The 19,288-nt window shown below is 41.9% G+C and overlaps 2 protein-coding genes across 2 annotated transcripts; one reads left to right on the top strand and one right to left on the bottom strand.

Annotated features, from left to right (window-relative positions):
• Nucleotides 1–688: 688 nt before the first annotated feature.
• CARD6 (caspase recruitment domain family, member 6) lies at nucleotides 689–7,692 on the bottom strand. The gene is made up of 3 exons (XM_012649849.1): nucleotides 7,410–7,692; nucleotides 5,050–5,610; nucleotides 689–2,974 (listed from the first exon to the last, which is right to left on the bottom strand). Exons 1-3 carry the CDS (start codon nucleotides 7,690–7,692, stop codon nucleotides 702–704), a joined length of 3,117 nt encoding a protein of 1,038 aa, XP_012505303.1. The 3' UTR covers nucleotides 689–701.
• A 6,008-nt stretch (nucleotides 7,693–13,700) lies between these two features.
• On the top strand, nucleotides 13,701–16,447 carry RPL37 (ribosomal protein L37). The gene is made up of 4 exons (XM_012649838.1): nucleotides 13,701–13,832; nucleotides 14,588–14,723; nucleotides 14,925–15,009; nucleotides 16,331–16,447. Exons 1-4 carry the CDS (start codon nucleotides 13,830–13,832, stop codon nucleotides 16,398–16,400), a joined length of 294 nt encoding a protein of 97 aa, XP_012505292.1. The 5' UTR covers nucleotides 13,701–13,829; the 3' UTR covers nucleotides 16,401–16,447.
• Nucleotides 16,448–19,288: the final 2,841 nt, after the last annotated feature.

Raw genomic sequence — 19,288 nt, 5'->3', positions numbered from 1 at the left:
CATCTAGGACAATTTTTCTTGCAACACAGAGGCAACCTGAGTATGTTTTTATGGTCACTTTGCAATTAGTGACTCCAACACCATTCTCCAAATAGAGCTGTCTCACAGACCCTCATTGCCTGGATTCAAGTTATGTATTATCTAATACTCAAGGTTGGATTCAATTAATTTATTTACTGCTTGATTCTGTTTTTTTATTTTTCCTGAGACAGAGTCTTGCTCTGTCACCCCAGCTAAAGTGCAGTGGCATGACCATGGCTCACCCCAACCTCGAATTCCTGGACTCAAGCAATCCTCCTGTCTCAGCCTCCAGAGTAGCAGGGACTACAGGTGCGCACCACCATGCCCAACTCATTTTTTCTATTTTTAGTAGAGATGGGGTCTCACTCTTGCTCAGGCTGGTCTGGAACTCCTGACCTCAAGCAATCTTCCCACCTCGACCTCCCAGAGTGCTAGGATTACAGGAATGAGCCACTGCATCCAGCCTACTATTCTTAATTATTTTCATATTTTTCCCTCCTGGTTAGGGATACAACTCTTACAGATATTCTAATGATATCCATTTAGGCTGTGCCTATCTTTTTGTGTTTATCATGTTAATGACAGTAGTCTTTTACCTTCATGGCAACTCCTCTTTAGGTCACTATATGATAAAGATGGCCTGGGTAAAGGATGTTTTATAGATCTCTGGAGTAAGCTCTTTAATGCTTCGCTCCTCTCTTGGGCCCTACTCTTGGGTGGTAGGCCTTGGCCTGGGAAGGACTGGTCCAGGATGACTTAGATTGAGTGGGTCTGGACTGAGAAGGCTTAGATTGGGAGGGCTGGGGCTGGTATGGCTTGTGATGAGTAGATCTAGATGGAGAAGGTTTAGCTTGGGAGGGCTGAGGCTGAGGGGGTTTCGTCTGAGAGGGTTTAGGTTGAGAGGTCACAGGGTGGGAGGGTTTAAGCTGGGAGTGTTTGACTTGGGATGGCTTGGGCTGATTGGATTTGAATTGAGAGCTCTTGGACATAGGATGCATCCCTGCTTGGAAAGTTGGATTTAAAGGTCTACCCTGTGTCTTCTGCTGGGCTCCTTGCAGAGAAGCAGGTCCTACCAGTTTTTGTATGGCTCCTGCTGGTTGAAAGGATTGAGGGTGAGGATCTTCAATATGGGGTGTTGCTCTCACAAATTTTCCAGGTGCTTCATTTAGCTGTGTTCCCCGGATGCAGACTTGCCTAGGCTGTGGCTTCCCTACTACTCCTGCTGGCTGTGAACCCAGGGAATGGGAGTGACCTACCTGGGAGACCCTAGACCTTTCAACAGCTCCCATTGCTTGTGGTCTTGGACAGGCCTGTACATGCTGAGAAATGGGTCTTGGTGGTGTTCCAAATGTTCCATTCAAGGGGCGCCCCCGAGCAGTTCTAGAAAATTTCATGAATCTTGCACCTGAATAAAACCTGTGGGGTTGAAAGAATTGAACACCAAAACTTTTACCTCGACTCTGGGGCCTTGCATTCTGAAAGGGCAAAGGACAGAACCACTTAAACCTCGGCTGTGACCCAAAGTGGAAGCCTGCAACCCGAGGGGCTTTCAAGGAAACATGGTTAAAGTTACCCCTAATTCTTGTTAGTCGTGGCCAGGAGCTTTCTAGATGAGGCCTGACTAGTGGGGTATGGTGGAAATTCTGGAGATTCCAGCCGACCTCACAACTAGCCCAGGGCTCTCTTACAGGCATCTGAGCATCGCCTCCAGATGAGCTTTTTGATTGACTAAGTCTTTGTTGTCCCTCACCATCAGCTGTTCCAGCCGCGTTTTCATTAGGGGAAACTTGAATTCCTTGAGTGTTCTCAAGATCTTGGTCTACCTGAATCCCCAACTCCCTGGCCAGGCAGGCCATGTCCTCCACGGACACACATCTGAGTGACGAGGAGGACATCACTTCCTGGAGGGCAGCTCGGAGGCCCTCCATGTTCTTCCTTCCATCCCCAGCTTCCTCCCCATCCCAAAACAGTAACTGTGATGGCTTCAATTTCAGGATCCTCTGGAAAATCTGAGACTCTTCACTCTCCTTGGCTTGGGGACTGAGGACAAAGTAGCATCTTCCAGTGGCAGCTTCTCCTAAAAACATTAGCAAGTCCCATTCCTTCTCACCTAAGCAGTCAGTGAAAAAAAACAGAGCCGAGGAAACTTCCATCAAAAAACCAAACTGGGTCCAAAAGCATTTTAGATCTCCACGAAGGTTGGCCACAGCAACAGGCTTTTGGGAAAAAGTAGGGTTTTCCTTTAGGTCATCATTGTCAGGGAAACACCATGTTATCTCAACCAGACCATCAGAGATTTGCCGGGGAAGCACCAGAACAGGTGAGTCTTGATGGATAAAGATTCTGTGTGATTTCAGCTGGGCGGGGCTGAGCAGTGTGTTGAGGATTCTGGACTTGGAGAAACTACAGTGTCCTAGACGTACAAAAGAAATGACAGGCATCTTCGTGAAGGTCAGAAACTTTTCTGTATCCCCTGTTGCCCCTCCTGAGGACTGTGTTGACTGCTTCTTCACAATGTCCTTCATGGCCGCCAGCATTAAGATGCTTTTGTTGTTTTCTGCATCTGGCAGTAGCAGAGGAAGAGCAAACTGGCACTGATACATGTTTGACATGATTTCACGTTGCAAAGAGCTGTCTGAACACAGCATGGAGGCACAAAGGACATCCAGAGGATGAATGGTTTGCATGTCTTGAATTTCCAAATTCTCCAAGCCAGTCAGCAATTCCCCTTTGCTATCTTCATCCAGAACCCTGTGCCTGAGAATTGAATCTCTGGCTGTCACATCCAGTGCTTGAACTTTCATCAGGAAATTCCAGGCTAAGTCTCCCGGAGTCTTGGGTGTCCACTTACATCCTTTTTCTAAGGAGACTTGTTTAACAAGATCTGGCAGAAGCTTTCTGCTTCTATCCATGTTCAAACATGACAGGATGTCTTTAAACACCTTTTTTCTTTCTGTAGGAGAGAAGATACTAGTGAATGCCATGTTCAGAATCTTAGTTTCCCTCACTGACTTTTTAAATTAAATTAATATTGACATTTTCACTGCAAAAAGATGAAACAATATAAACAAAGTGAAAGTCCCCACTCACCACTCTGCCAAGGCCACTTTCCTTTGAAGAGATATGTCAGTATGGTATGGTATGGTATGTTTCCTTCCCATCCTTTTTCTGTGCAAGTACATAATTATGCATGTACATACAGAAATGTGTAGTTTTGCTTAACAGATGCTATTTTATTTTTACATAAATGATATTATACCAAACAGGCCAGGCGTGGTGGCTCATGCCTGTAATCATAACACTCTGGGAAGCCAAGGCGGGAGGATCATTTGAGCTCAGGAGTTCAAGACCAGCCTGAGCAAGAGCAAGACCCCGTCTCTACTAAAAATAGAAAGAAATTAGCCAGACAACTAAAAATAGAAAAAATTGGCTGAGCGTGGTCGCAAACGCCTGTAGTCCCAGCTACTTGGGAGACTGAGACAGGAGAATTGCTTGAGCCCAGGAGTTTGAGGTTGCTGTGAGCTTGGCTGACGCCACGGCATTCTAGCCTGGGCAACAGAGTGAGACTCTGTCTCAAAAAAAAATGATATTATACCAAACAAATGATTCGTCAACCTCTTTTCACTTAACGGTATTCCTTGCAAATTCTTCCTAGTTAGCATATATAGAGATCTACCTAATTCACTTTAGCCATTTCATGGTGCTTCATGGTTTGGATGAACTATTATTTAACTGTTTTGTATGGATTATCATTTAGTTTTTTTATTTTTTAAAATTTTTGCTAATGTTTGTATACAGCAATAAAAGACCTTGTTAGTGTTATATTACATACATGTGTGAGGAATTCTCTAGGTTCATATTGATTTCTTTCTTAAATTTACCTCTTGCTAAAGTTTAGAAAAACTGAAGATTTTATTTCTATCAAAGTTTTCTCAGAATTTACATGCTGTCCCTAATTTCTCCTGATCACCACTGTCTAATATATCTTCTAGCTACTTAGAAATACAGAAATAATGCTTAGTAGAGAAAGGTCAGAGTAGATTTTCTACTCCTGACAGATGGCAAGCTGGCATAAAAATTAAAATCTCCTTTAAAAAGAGCCTATAAGAAACAATAGAAGTAAGAGAAAAACATAGATTTTAGAAATTAATAAAAGTAACTACAAGAAATCCTTGGGGGCTGGGCGCAGTGGCTCACGCCTGTAATCCTAGCACTCTGGGAGGCTGAGACAAGCAGATCGTTTGAGCTCAGGAGTTCAAGACCAGCCTGAGCAAGAGTGAGACCCGTCTCTACTAAAAATAGAAAGAAATTAGCTGGACAACTAAAAATATATAGAGAAAAAATTAGCCGGGCATGGTGGTGCATGCCTGTAGTCCCAGCTACCCGGGAGGCTGAGGCAGGAGGATCGCTTGAGCCCAGGAGTTTGAGGTTGCTGTGAGCTAGGCTGATGCCACGGCACCGTAGCCTGGGCAACAGAGTGAGACTCTGTCTCAAAAAAAAAAAAAAGAAATATTCAGATTCAAGTTACTGATATAATTCTCCTGACGAGATGGCAATATATGGGCTGGACCAAGCCAAGTAACTATATTTTGAGATCTTAATCATTCACCACAAACTCCTCTACTATCTCCACTTAAGTGGTTAGGCCCATAATCCTCATATCTCTCTGGTAACAAAGGCACTAAAATGACAAAAGTGGTTAATCTGAGGAATAGAAAGTTACACCTAAAATTAATGGTTAGCAAATATTTGTATGTATGATGGAAGATGACTACAGAAATCTATAAGCTGACAAACAGTATTTACTTTTGCTTGTACTGTCCACCACTTCTTAGGTCCTGGGTGCCCCTTCACATCAACACCTACCTCTGAGGAGACTCCAGGTTAGAGAGATACAAGGAATTTCTTAGTAGTTGATTTTTTGCTGACATATGTGCCCTTCTTCATCCCCTCTCCTCATTATGTCATGGCAACCTTATTAACTTATTCATAAATTGTTGCCTGGCTCTACGCATATCATTCCCATACCTTCCATACTTGTCTCTTCCTCTTCCTCCTCCAATGAAATGTTGGTTTCTGGATCCTCATAACTCTGTTCTTCACTAAAGAACCCTGCGGTTTCTGAATCCTCAGAGTCCTCTTCACTCTCGTACACAATGTGCTCGGGATCCTCATAATCCTCTTCTTCCACGGTGGTTGCTCCATCTTCAGAGTATGCAAGAAATTCTAGATAGTCTTCTTCTCCTAAGTATAAAGAATCATCTGGCTCCTCATATCTCTGTCCATCCCTTAAATATGTAATAGTTGCTGGAACTTCGTATTCGACGTTCTCAACTGAATGCGGCAATATGACTGTTGGTGTGTGGTATCCCTTCTCGTTCCCCATGGAGGACAAAGCAGTTTCCCCACAACTAGTTTTCTTGTCTTTGAAAAGCTCAAAGGTTTCCAAATCCAAATGTTCTTTCTCTTTGAAGGACATTGTAATTTCAGGATTCTCAGGTTGTTTGTTTCCAAAAGAAAAAGCATCTTCTGAATTCTGGCTTACCCCAAGAGATTGAGGTGGTAGTATATTCTTGTGTTTTAAAATTTCTGAAAAGAATAAGAAAATTTTGGGTTTTTTTTGTTTTTCCTCATTAATAAAAAGAAATTTTATATATATATAATAACTTGAATTTCTGAGTCCTCAAAGCATCATCCCTCTTCTTTACTTCATATCCACTACCTCCTATGTAACTTGGATGGCAAAAAATCAACTGTCAGAACTTTCTTTTTCTCACTGAAAAAAATCAGATCACATCACTGTCTCACTCAACAATTTGAGTCTTTCATAGCAACCTTGCAGCATAAACAAAAAAACAGAAAATTTTAATTTTTGAACAGTGTTTACTTGTGGACTTACTGTGACCCCACAATAGACTCTAGTTTCCTGGGGCCGTTGCTAATGAAATCTGATCTCAATAATGTCTAATCAGTAAGCAAATAGCTCTAATTTGGAATAGTATGTTGTAGAAATAATAAAAGCTATTTTTCTATGCATATGTGTCTTTTTTTACACTAGGGACCATTAACATTCACCTTTTTATCTGAGCCCCTACCTCTCTAACATCTCTTAAAATAATCGTAAATATAGGCTGGGCGCAGTGGCTCATGCCTGTAATCCTAGCACTCTGGGAGGATGAGGTGGGAGGGGCTCTTGAGCTCAGGAATTCAAGACCAGCCTACGCAAGACTGAGACCCGTCTCTACTTAAAATAGAAAAAAATAGTCAGTGTGGTGGCATGTGCCTGTAGCCCCAGCTACACAGGAGGCTGAGGCAGGAGGATCCCTTTGAGCCCAGGAGTTTGAGGTTGCAGTGAGCTACGATGACACCGCTGTTCTCTAACCAGGTTGGCAGAGCAAGACTCCGTCTCAAAAAAAAAAAAAAATCCTGAATATTTTTTCAGATTTCTAGACAAGGAGCTACACCTGCCTCTAGTGGCAATGTACAGAATTGCTAAACAATTGGAAGAACAGCTGCCTCGTGGGCCACTAGTTAGCTTTTTTGTGTGTGTGTGTAAGACAGAGTCTCACTCTGTCCCCAGCTAGAGTGCAGTGGCATCATAGTAGCTCGCTGTAATCTTAAACCCCTGGGCTCATGTGGTCCTCTTACCTCAGCCTCCCAAACAGCTGGGACTACAGGCGGGTGCCACAATGCCCAGCTGATTTTTCTATTTTTAGTAGAGACGGGGTCTCGCTCTTGCTCAGGCTGGTCTCCAACTCCTGACCTCAAGAAATCCTCCCATCTCGGCCTCCCAGAGTGCTAGGATGACAGGCGTGAGCCACTGCGCCTACTAGTTACCTTTGACACATTTAAGAATTAGTATTTGAATTGCTCCAGAAAACTCAGGTGCTGCTGGCATTTTTATCAGCAAGAAAATGAAATTATCAATCTGCCATCTGTGTATGCTAAAAATTATTTTTCCTGTATTTTCAAAATGGCTACACCAAGTGAAAGATGCAGCTTGTGGTCTTGGGACTGTTAATATTCGTGAATTCACTTACTTAAAAAAGAAACCTCAGATTCTGTCAATATTAACAGTGTTCTCTTTCCAACCATGAGGTTTTAGGATGTCACTGCCAAAATAATAAGCAGTTTATGCTAGCACTAAAACGACTGCAAGTTTTAGATACAGTCTAAAATTATCGATCCCCTAAACCAACAAGATGCATCATCCCCTGGTTTTTAAATTCTGGACACTTTTCCCCTATCTCATATTTCAGTGAAAATTATCTGCAGGAGAAAGACAAACAAAATGAAAGGTGGCAATTTTCTTTTTCTTTCTTTTTTTTTTTTTTTTCAGGAAACCTGCCCCCTTCTCTCACCCCAGAAAGTGTACAAAATCAGCTTACCGTGCCTTAAGCCCCAAATGGCAGCTGTCTCTGGAAAAGTACTGAATAAACACTTGAAAAAATGCTGACAGGTCACCTCTCCCTTTCTCTGTACCAAAATCAACAGCTTCCGACTTTTCTTCAGGGGATCTGTAACATGCTCCAGAGTCTCATATTCTTCCTCAGAAATCAGCCTCCAAGAGGTTAAAGTGTCTAAGATAGAATCAGGATCCTGTTGGAGGATTTCAAGCAACTTTTTTCTTTCTCTTTCTATGATCTCGGAGGGAACACTCTCTGTAGCCATTGTTTCTTTTTCCTCTAGACCAGGAAATGGATTATGAAACCAATCTGAGGCTCCTCTCCACTCCCATTGGCTGAATAAATGGACTCTTTCTTGGCCAAGGGGATACCCTAAAACTGAGCTGCCCACCGTGAGAAGGGAGGTCAGACATGCCTCATCATGCCAACTGTACCTACTTGGAGATATCCTTTGTAACTTATTAACAGGCCTGAGGCTATGCAAGACAAACCTGCAGGTCCTCAATTTATACAACAAATTATGTGGCTGTAGCTCCTCCCTGATTAACAGACTTTCTTATCTTAACTTAAAACATTTTAAGCCTTTAAACAAAGCTTCATTTCTTCAACCAATTACAAATCAAAAGAGTCTTTAAACCCACCTATAACCTGTAAACCCCCACTTAGATATGTCCTACCTTTTTGGGCCCAACCAATGTATGCCTTCCATGTATTGATTTATGACATTACCTGTAATTCCTGTCTCCCTGAAATGTATAAAGCCAGTCCACTTGCTCAAGGCTTCTTGGGCATGGCTCCAGGTCGTGGTCCTTAAATCTGGCTCAGAATAAACCTCTTTAAATTATTTTAAAGGGTTTCCTTCTTTTCCATTGACACTGGTAAGTAAATAAATAAAAGTAAAAAAATTAAAAAACGAAGAGTAATTCTATTTGGCAAAGATTAAATATGTCAATGACACCTAGTGTTGGAGAATATAGATACAAAGAAGCAGAGTGAGGGAATCCAGCCTGGGCACTCTGTCACTGGCTCCTGGTAGATTATTTATCTGCTCTTTTGAAGGCTTGTTTCAATCTCACCATGATTCAACCCAAGAGTCATCTCCTCTAAGAAGTCTCTCTTGAACTTGGTTGGACTAGGAATTGCCTGCTCTGAGCTCTATATTATGATGATAAGAATGTAAATTATTAATTGATTTTTGGAGGGCAATATGCAGCAATAAATAAATATAATGACAGATAAAAACAAAATTTCATGTCCTTCAATCCAGCAATTTCATTTCCAGGAAATGATCTTAATAAAATAATCAGGTCCAGCATGGTGGCTAATACCTATAATCCCAGCATTTTGGGAGGCTGAGGTGGGAGGATCACTTGAGATCAGGAGTTTGAGACCAGCCTGGGCAACATAGCAAGATCCCACCTTTAAAATTTTTTTTTAAAAATTAGCCAGGCATGCCGTCATATACCTGTAAGTCCCAGCTACTCTGGAGACTGAGGCAGGAACATTGCTTGAGCCCAGCAGTTTGAAGTTACAGTGAGCTATGATCATGCCACTGCATTCCAGCCTGGGTGACAGAGAAAGATCTTGTCTCAAAAAACTAAAATGAATAATATAAATCAGACAAATGCCCAAAGATGTATATGTAAGGATCCGTATTACAACATTGCTTATAAAAGCAGAAAACTGGAAATAACCAGAATTTCTGAAATTGGAAATTTGTGAAATAAATATTGATATGTCAACAGTGAAATGTCAAAGAATTGTTAAAAAAGATAAAGTAGATCTCTATATATGGACAAGTGATGATACACATGATATATTACTATGGAAAACAGCAATTCACAGATCCCATTTTTGTTTTAAAAAATTAATAGAAGCCAGGCGTGGTGGCTCATGCCTGTAATCCTAGGACTCTGGGAGGCCAAGGCGGGAGGATTGCTTGAGCTCAGGAGTTTGAGGTTGCTGTGAGGTAGGCTGATGCCATGGCACTCTAGCCTGGGCAAAAGAGCGAAACTGTCTCAAAAAAAAAAAAAATAGGTACACAGCATATGTACATGGTGTGTATATAGATACCCCAGATTTTAACATTGGTTATCTCTGGGGACATGATTACAGAGGGATTTATATTTTCCACTTTAAAGATTACTAGTTAATATTTTACACTTTTTGTTTTTATTATCGAACTTTTTTTTCATTTTGATTTAAAAAAAACTATCTACTTGGTCTTTATTATTTCACAGTTCACAAGAACCTGGAAATAATCTAGTAATTAGCAACAGGGTACTGGATGAATAAACTGTAGTAGTTCATGTAACATATTATATAGCATTCAGAAAGAATGCACTTCATGACCTACAATATAGAGGAATCATAACAATTCTCAATGGAAATGAAATCAAACTCTGTAAAATAATTTAAAGAGGTTTATTCTGAGCTGAATATGCGTGAGCATGGCCCGGAAAGCCGATGCCCAAGAAGCCTTGAGGAAGTGGTGTCACCACAGTTTGGTTTTATACATTGCAGGGAGACAGGAATTACACACAAAGTCATAAATGAATACATGGAAGGCATATGTTGGTTTGGCCTGAAAAGGCAGAACATTTCAAATTGGGAAATTAGAGATTATAGGTGGGTTTAAAGATTCTTTGATTTGTAATTGTTTAAAGAAATGAAGCTTTGTTTAAAGGCCTGGAATGTTTTAAGTTAAGCTAAGGAAGTCTGTTAATCAGAGATGAGCCACCGGACATAGACTCAAGTGATCTGTTAAGTAAATTGATGACCTGTAGGTGTGTTTTAAGCCTTGTCTTGCATATCCTTAGGCCTGTTAATAAGTTACAAATGATATCTCCAAGAAGGGAAGGAGACATGACAAGGTATGTCTGACCTCCCTTCTCACCACCAGCAACTCAGCTGTAAGGTATCTCTGGGATCCCCTTGGCCAAGAGGGGGTCCATTCAGTCAGCTGAGGGGCTTAAGATTTTATTTTAGTTCACAGTCAGCAATAATTTCATTTATTGTAGGAAAAAAAGGCAGGTTTAAGTGCCAAATCCTGGTAATTCAGAGACTTGATTGTACCAGAACCACAGATGCAGGACTTAATACAGTTTCCATCATTGCTAAAAAGCAAAATGTCAGAGGGCGAATGATGACGCTAACAGCCTTAGATCATCTGTTTCAGAAGTTGATTTATTCCTGACCTAAACCTAGCAATTGTATAGAAACCTGGAGGTTCTAACTAATCTTCCCAGCCCTCTAGAGGACAGAGCATTTACTTGACCAGAGGAAAATTTATATGATTTCATGTACATCACATGTACATGATTATGTGATTTCACGTACACCAAAAAGAACACCTCACACCAGGGAGAGGAGCAAAAATACTTCTCTTTCCCCTATGTCTTCAATCCTGGGAATGTCTGGGGACTCACATAGTGCCTGTTACACTGCTTGGCTCCTCAATGGTTGACACTTGTCCTAACCTTTCTACGCTGATCTCATTTCTCCCAGCCCCTGGTAGGCAGAATAATGCCCCTTCCCCCACAAAGATGACCATGTCCTAATCCCCACAACCTGTGAATATGTTAGGTTACATGGCAAAAGACAATTAACATTACAGATGGAATAAGGTTGCTAATTAGCTGACCGTGAGATGAGCAAATTACCTGGGTGTAATTACAAGGGGGCTTAAAAGTAAAAGGCAAGAGAGAGTAATGCCGTGTGAGAAAGACTATAGTAGTCCCCCCTTATTGAGGTTTCACTTTCCTCGGGTTCAGGGTTTTAGTTACCCATGATCAACTGTGGTCTGAAATGGGAGGGTATAGTACAATAAGATATTTTGAGAGAGAGGGGCAGACCACATTCACATAACTTTTATTACAGTATATTGTTATAATTGTTCTATTTTATTAGTAGCTATTGTTGTTAATCTCTTACTGTGCCTAATTCATAAACTTAATATATGTATGAATGTATAGAAAAAACATAGTCTATGTAGGGATTGGTACTATCTGTGGTTTCAGGGGGTATTGGAACTTATTCCATGTAGAAAAGGGGAGACTGGCCAGGTGTGGTGGCTCATGCCTATAATCTCAGCACTTTAGGATGCCAAGGCAGGAGGACTGTTTGAGGCCAGGAGTTCGAGACCAGCCTGAGCAAAATAGTGGACTCCGGCTCTACAAAAAACAGAAAAATTAGTCAGGCGTGGTGGCATGTGCCTGTAGCCCTAGCTACTTGGGAGGCTGAAGTAGGTGGATCCCCTGAGCCCAGGAGTTTGAGGTTGCAGTGAGCTATGATGAGGCAATTACATTCTAGCCAGGGCTAGGCAATAGAGAGAGACCTGTCAGAAGGAAGGAAGGAAGAGAAAGAAAAAGAAAAAGGAAGACTATAGTATTACTGGCATTGAAGGCGCAAGGGGGCAATAAACCAAGAAGTTTGTGCAGCCTCTAGAAGCCGAAAAAGGCAAAAGAACATAATCTCCCCTAGAGTCTCCCAGAAAGGTAGCCCTGCGAACATTTCAATTTTAGCCCATGAGATCCTTCTTATGCTTCTGACCAGCAGAACCTTAACAAATTTATATTTTTTTAAAAATTGTGGTAACAACACTTGAGATTTATTCTTAACTGATTTTTAGGTGTATAATATTGTTGACTATAGGCACAGTATTTTAGATCTCTAGAACTCATTCATCTCCCATAATTGAAACTTTCTGTTAATTAAATTTGTGTTGCTTTAAGTCCCTAAATTTCTGGTAACCTGTTACAGCAACAACAGGAAATACAGCACCTAATCCAGAGCCTCCCCTGAATTGCAGTGTGGTCCAATCATTAAAATGTTTGCTTTGTCTCTCTCCCCTGGCCGTCACATTTCCTCTCTCCTCTATAACATCTACCACTTCCAGTGAGGACAGGAAATATGTCCTGTTAATGTTTCTATTTCCATCCTCTAGAAAAGAGCCTACTACTTATTAGGCATTAATCAATTGTTAACCTGCTAAAATTGAACCTCTGATTCCTAGATGTTCATCTTGTTCTACCTGCTAGTCACTTTGTTAAAATTTTGCATGACAAGCCAAGAATTTTCAGTTTGTTTTAGAAAGTAAGCAGATTATATTGGTCCCTCCTCCCCTTTTTTTTTCAAAGAGAAGGGGTCTAGCTCTGTAGCCCAGGCTGGAGTGCAGTGACCCAATCATAGCTCACTGTAACCTCACAAACAATCCTCCCGCTGCAGCCTCTGGAGTAGCTAGGACTACAGGCGGACACCGCCACGCTCAGCTAATTTTTTATTTTTTGTAGAGATGGGGCATTGCTTTGTTGCCCAGGATGGTCTAAAAACTCCTGAGCTCAAGTGATGCTCCCGTCTCAGCCTCCCAAAGTGCTAGAATTACAGGCGTGAGCCACCATGCCGGCCTCTCTTTTAATTTTTAAGAGCTGTCTGGCTTGGTGGCGCATGCCTGTAGTCCCAGCTACTCGGGAGGGTGAGGCAGGGGGATCGCTTAAGCCCAAGAATTCGAGGTTACAGTGAGCTATGATAGGGTCACTTAACTCCAGGTTGGGCTACAGAGCTAAAACCTGTCCCTTAAATGTTTGGATATAATCTTGTTTTGTGAGGGTGGGGGCTTTTTTGGATAAGCGTTGACCAAGATGGTTTGGGAACCACCGATTTCAAACCTAGAAAGCGTTTTTAAGTACTGACTTCCAGACCCTAACTAAACCTGCGGAATCAGATTTCCTAACAAGAGGCTGATGAAAACTATAATTAACAAGTTCCATGTGTGACTCCTTGGTACAGTCAAACCTTTTGCCTCTAAATTACTACAGTATAAAAGCTACTATCTTCCTTGCCCTTTAGATTCTAAACTCCAGCCCCTCCAGGGACAGTCCGTGCCTCCTACTCCCAGCGACCTCTCAAAGTCAGAGTCCTCATCAGCCAAAAGCTTCCGGGCCCCGCGTGAGAAGCATGGAGAAACTGGCTTCTCCTGGATTGGGATCCCAGTCCCGTCATCACACACACGCCAGGAGCGCTGAGCAGGCCCGTCCCACACTCCAGTTTCTCCTTGCAGCTGGAGGACCAGAATCTGCGATGTCACAACCTGATTGAAAACGCGCATTACAGGTCAGCAGCGCCAGCAGCACGAAAAGCCAAGCTCCGCCCCGAAACGCGGATCTGGGCCTAGGCCGGCCTCGCGCAAACACGCCCATCCGGTCGCTACCACCCGCCTTCCTGACGCGGAAACCCGATTGGCGCCGCATCTTCCTCTTGGCCCCACCCACACTGCGGCGACGGACGATTGAGTACGCTGCTCCGCGCGCCGCAGGAAGTACTTCCCTCGGCGGAAGCTTCTAAGGGCGATATAGCGGAAGTGCCTTCCTTTCCGGTCTCTTTGGTCTCGGCCACAGAAACGAGATGGTGAGTTGATTGCGGGGGGTTTTTCGAATCGTGTTCCATCCTTGGTGTCTGTGCCGCGCTGCTTGCTACCCTTGGGGGGCTGGCAAGGTTCCGGATAAGGGGAACGGGTGGGCAGGAAAGGGGTGTGCGGTGGCCCTCGAGAACCAGAAGAATGGCTCCTGACTGGTGCCTAGGCGACCAGCCTGTAGTGGAGCTGGCGCCGCACTAGGTCCCTTGCTTCGGTCTGACCGTGGGGAGCCCGCGCAGCTCGTTCCTCGGATGGGAGCTGAGGGAAGAAGTTTCGGAGCGTTTGGCTCTGTGTAACAGCAAAGGCATTCGTGTAATGGCCCATTTGACAATTTATGTCTGCTCTCTTGATTAACCGATACAAAAAATAATCACTGGCCGGCTAATAAAAACTCATAATTTAACTCAGTTTCAGTCTTAAATAGTCTTTTTTTACACTCCAAACCATAATAATTCGTTGGTGATGCCTGGCAGAAAGTTTTCGCCTTTGAAGTAAGTAGGAAAACCAGTCTTTGTATTTTACTTGTGCCTTATTCGTTTATTTATTTTACGATAATAAGGCAGATTTCAGAACACTGCAGCTCTTGTCGAGGACTTTAGATCGTTGGCATTTGTGGAAATTACAAACTTCTCCCACAGTTGTGCCCCTTATGATTACCTTTAAATCTTATCAGTAGTGTTCCCTGGAAATGACAGAGTAAGTGTAGAAATTCCCAGATTTCGGAATCGTTTATTCCTTTAATTTACAGACGAAGGGGACGTCATCGTTTGGTAAGCGTCGCAATAAGACGCATACGTTGTGCCGCCGCTGTGGCTCTAAGGCCTACCACCTTCAAAAGTCGACCTGTGGCAAATGTGGCTACCCTGCCAAGCGCAAGAGAAAGTGTAAGTAATGTTTTTCAGGCCAGTTGTTTTTTGTTTGCATTGCCCTTAAATGGGTGAGTGGCTTTGAACTGTATTTTGTGCCTAACGTAAAATTTGTACATCTGTGTGCCAATGAAGTGGCGTAAGTATATAAGCCAATGATGCCTTTGAGTTGTGTAGGGGAGAAACCATTTGGAATCTTAACCTGAACTTGTGTTTTAGATAATTGGAGTGCCAAGGCTAAAAGACGAAATACCACTGGGACCGGTCGGATGAGGCACCTAAAAATTGTATACCGCAGATTCAGGTACAGTTTTTATGTTTTGATTGTTGATTCTATGGGCTTGAGTAAGAATTCTTGTGTTAACTCGTGTAAAAAGGTCCTACTCTGATGGTTAGTGGGGATGAGGTGTTGGAAGCAACTTTTTTCTTCTGCCACCATAACCTTAAGACCAGTTAATTTAGATTTTATTAATAATTTTTCATTAAATAGTAAGACAAGCGTCTGGAGCATTGCTTTTGACCACCAAAATGTTGGTATTAGGAATACCTGCCTCTCACTCTTAATTGGCATCAAAATTTTTGAAGACAATAGTGAACGAGGTCTGGAGTCAGGCTAACTTGGGTCAGTTCAGTTTTGTGGCTGTAGGCAAGTCTGCTGTAGAAAACTGTCCTTCAAAAGTCTGGGCCTTAAGAGTGAGTTAGAAATGCAGAATCTCAGCCCACCAACCTGTGTTTTAACAGTAGCTCCTAAGAATAACCAATCTAAGAAGTGATGCAGACTAAGCTTTAAAGCTGTGCTCCTCCCATTACTGTGTTCTATTTCAGTGATTCTCAGCTATTGATTTGGGGCTGGATAATTCTTTGTTGTGGGGCAATGTCCTCTAAAAAACAGGGTGTTTTGCAGAATCTCTGGCCTCTATCCACTCAATCTCCAGAGTATCCAATTTTAAAAGGTTATAAGGCAATTGGAGATTTGTGAACATGCTTAGGTATCTTTGTTCATGTGCTGAGGTGGCTCTTCTGTTTACCTAAAGTCATTTATACAGTTGTACAGGCATAGTGTTGAGCGGTCTCCCTAGTATGATGTTAGTAGTTCAGAGCATGCACTTGGAGCCATACTGTTAAGCTTACTTTAACATGCCTCAGTTTACCGATCTTTAAAAGGGGAGTAATTAGTTACGTTTCTTAGAGTAGATATGAATATTAAGTGAGTTAACATGTAAATCTCTTAGTTAAGCAGTTTAGAAAATGTCTGCCATTAAATATGCCCTTTTTTTTCTTTGCTAAGGGAAAATATTTGGGTTCTATCCCTCAGCACAGAGAACAATTTTCAAATACCTTAGTTGTCTTGGCAAGCAAGAACAAAATAACTGGCCTGGTGACCATTATGGCCAAATAAGTTTTGGGGCCTTTATTACAGTTTTCGTTAAAATGGATAACTTTAAGCAGAATGAAGTGAAGAGTAAGCAGCTTATCGGTGATGTTGTAAAAATAAATGTCTGAACATATGAATACCATATTGATTTCAGCATTTAACTGAGATAAGCTTGTTTGAAATATGCTTAACAAAAATTAAAATGTGTGCATTATTGCTGAAGTAACTTTTTGTTTTTAATGTGGTGCAGGCATGGATTCCGTGAAGGAACAACACCTAAACCCAAGAGGGCAGCTGTTGCAGCATCCAGTTCATCTTAAGAATTTCAACAATTAGTCACACAATAAATGTTTTGGTTTTTAAAAATCTGTATCTGGTGTGCTAAGGCATTTTTTTGATCAATTAGACTTGCAGTTTCAGTGAATTACTGTAGGTTTGGGGAATGGGACACCTCAATACTGGGATACTGGATTTACTAAATATGGAACTGGGGTTGTAACAGTGCTTAAGGCTATTGAGAAACAAGCAGATTCCAGGATTTCTTCAGACAACACTGGACCATATAAAACAATGCAGTAAGTTAAGATAGCATGACTCATATGGTATAGATGGGTATTTAAAATGTTAGAGTAAATGAAAGCTTAACTTTAGTAGCAGGTTCATCTGCTGTAGTGTAATGACTTTGGGGGCTGATTTTCAATCTCACAGAGATTGGAGTACCAGTGGGAACATACAGGGTAGGGATTGAGTGAATTCTATTTTCTGAAAGGTAGTCTTCCTCATCCTAGCAAACATGCTGGTTGGGCACCTGGCATGTAGGCTGTGTGTAAGGTGGGTAACCTAAGTGAAAAATACGTAAGTAGGTTTAAGAGAAAGTAGAACCATGTGTAAACAAAGATTGAGTAGGAAGTTAATGAAAGCCAAGGGTAAGCCCTGAGATTGATAGATAAAAGGCAATGATAGAACTACCTAATTGAATTTTCTTAATTAAAGCGTGGCAACAAGGCCAACTTTGTACTGCTGAGAAGACAGGCACAATTAAAGGGAGCACAGATACTGTGACAGCTACATAAAATAGTAATGTATCCGAGCTGTGCTGTCTAAATTGTAAGTTCTTGTTTTTAGGATACTATGTAAGTTTCTTAACCTGGCCTTGAAAGGGTTTTCATGATCTTTACTGCCTCACCAACCTTAATATTTTATCATTTCTTCTTGTAGATTAAAATGCTTGCTAAAATATCTAGTTAACTACTGCCCTTGTCCTGCTTTTTAACTCGTAATTCATCCTTCAGCTCTCAGCTTAACATTCACTTGTACAGAGGCCCCTGCTGATCTAAATCCTGCTGGGTGTCCTCCCAGTACATGAGACTGTCCTTTAGGGTGTATGGTTCCTAGAGTCTGGTTGCCATTTGTTGGTGTGGTTTTATTAATTTCTGTGCCTGTGTTCTCTTGTAAACTGGAAGGGTACCAATAACTGTTTCATGGGCAGGTGAGCAGTGGATGGTGTAAGAAAGGTGAGATTATTGCTTGTTTGCTGCTGCCTGTGGCCCATGGCACAGAGTAGATTACAGTGTGAAATTTCTCTGGTGCAATGGTAACAATGTCCATATATCATAGGAGGCTTGCAGACCAAACGAAGTTGTAATCATAGACCTAGGGAAAAGCAATGGGACAGAGATGGGGGTGGCTTTCACTTAAAATAGGGTGCAAACAAGTGGGCTCAGTAAATTCTAGTTTATAAAATATATGTCTTAACTCTAGTTTATCTGATGTCGTCCTGAGACTCAGCTGAGGTTTAGGCAATGGATCCTACATCAGCAAAAGATGTCCAGGGCCAGTGCTACACTTGTTCTATTGAGAGGAACCAGTAAGCTAATCCAACACCTGTTGAGTCCCTAGTTGTCCTTGGGCATAGAGCACAAGACGCAGGTGGGTGTCACGAATGGGTAACGGAAATGAGATCACAGGTCCATTGAGTGCCTCGTGTCTCATCAATTGTTTACTTACCCCATTGATCCCCTACCCCCTTCTCACATACATGCTTTACTTTTATTTGGTACTTCTCGTAGGTTATTAACTTTATAACAGATGAGTTTCATCTATCCCATTTGTTTTTGCTTTCCATGGCACAATTGAATATTCTCAAATAAGAGCAAATTTGCATTATTTTAGGCCCCGGCATATTTGTTGAATGGAAGATTGGGAAATGTCCCATTAAATTGCCAATCTTTCAAGTAAAGGCAAACCTTCAGAAGACTGATAACAGCCTTGGAAGACTACAAGTTGGCCGAGTTCCTGTGGGTATAATGAAAAGCAGGTGAAGTTTGGCCAGTTTTGGCTTGAGAAGTCATGGGCTTGTAATGAAAGTCCTGCAAAGATACCCTGACTCCCATATACTGTACACCCCAGCCCAACTGAACCACCTCACGCTCCTGCTGTGCAGAGAGGATAAGACACTTACTGATTCTTGGAAACAACCCTGTGAACTTACTCCAATTTTTACTTGGGAGTCTTAGTAAGCAGTGGATCTAGAGATTCAAATTCTAGTCACTTTACCAGCTTGTTCTATCTTCCACCTTTGGTGGCTGGCTGGCTTCATGGGCCACTTCATTAAACTCTCCGAGATCCAATCGTTTTTATTTGTGGCAATGTTGTGCTCTGTGTTTCTGTCTTTAACAGCACTTAGTCCTGCCTTGTTACAGTTATGTTCAGTTATGTTCAGGTATCCATTATATTTTAAACTTCTGAGCAGAAATCATGTTTTATCTTTTTTGCAGTATTAGGTATAGGTTTGCAAAAATGTTAAATTTATTTTTCTATTTACTAAATGCCCCAGTGTGTTTTTCAACCCTTTGTGCTTTGCTGTCTACTTGAAATGCCTTTCCCCCTATGCCCACTTCCCTCCCACCCCAGTTCTGAAAGTCAGGGAACATACCCTTTTAACCCTTTCTGACTTTACCAAAGCCAGAGGCAGATTTGCCACAAACCTTTAAATAAAGCAGAGTACTAGGGTACTTATTTTCACAAGTAACTGGTTACGTTCTGTAAAGTTACAAAGGTATAGAGGGGGCTGGGCATGGTGGCTCATGCCTGTAATCATAGTGCTTTGGGAGCCCAAGGTGGGAGGATCAGCTGGCAACACAGGCCCTGTCTCTACAAAATATATTTTTTAAAAAATGAGCTGGGCATGGTGGTATGAGCCTGTAAT

Source organism: Propithecus coquereli, unplaced genomic scaffold (genome assembly GCF_000956105.1).
Source record: "Propithecus coquereli isolate 6110/MARCELLA unplaced genomic scaffold, Pcoq_1.0 Scaffold110, whole genome shotgun sequence".
Classification (NCBI taxonomy): Eukaryota; Metazoa; Chordata; class Mammalia; order Primates; family Indriidae; genus Propithecus; species Propithecus coquereli.
The sequence above is the reverse complement of the archived record's forward strand: the minus strand, read 5'-3'. Positions and strand labels throughout refer to the sequence as shown.

What these genes read in the sequence shown, in the direction of transcription:
- CARD6 (XM_012649849.1), bottom strand. Translation starts at nt 7,692, where the DNA reads ATGGCTACAGAGAGTGTTCCCTCCGAGATCATAGAAAGAGAAAGAAAA. An exon ending in CATTTGGGGCTTAAGGCACG is followed by an intron (nt 5,611 to 7,409) that starts GTAAGCTGATTT and finishes TATTCTTTTCAG; the next exon opens with AAATTTTAAAACACAAGAAT. An exon ending in GGAAGAGACAAGTATGGAAG is followed by an intron (nt 2,975 to 5,049) that starts GTATGGGAATGA and finishes TCTCTCCTACAG; the next exon opens with AAAGAAAAAAGGTGTTTAAA.
- RPL37 (XM_012649838.1), top strand. An exon ending in TGCCAAGCGCAAGAGAAAGT is followed by an intron (nt 14,724 to 14,924) that starts GTAAGTAATGTT and finishes CTTGTGTTTTAG; the next exon opens with ATAATTGGAGTGCCAAGGCT. An exon ending in ATTGTATACCGCAGATTCAG is followed by an intron (nt 15,010 to 16,330) that starts GTACAGTTTTTA and finishes AATGTGGTGCAG; the next exon opens with GCATGGATTCCGTGAAGGAA.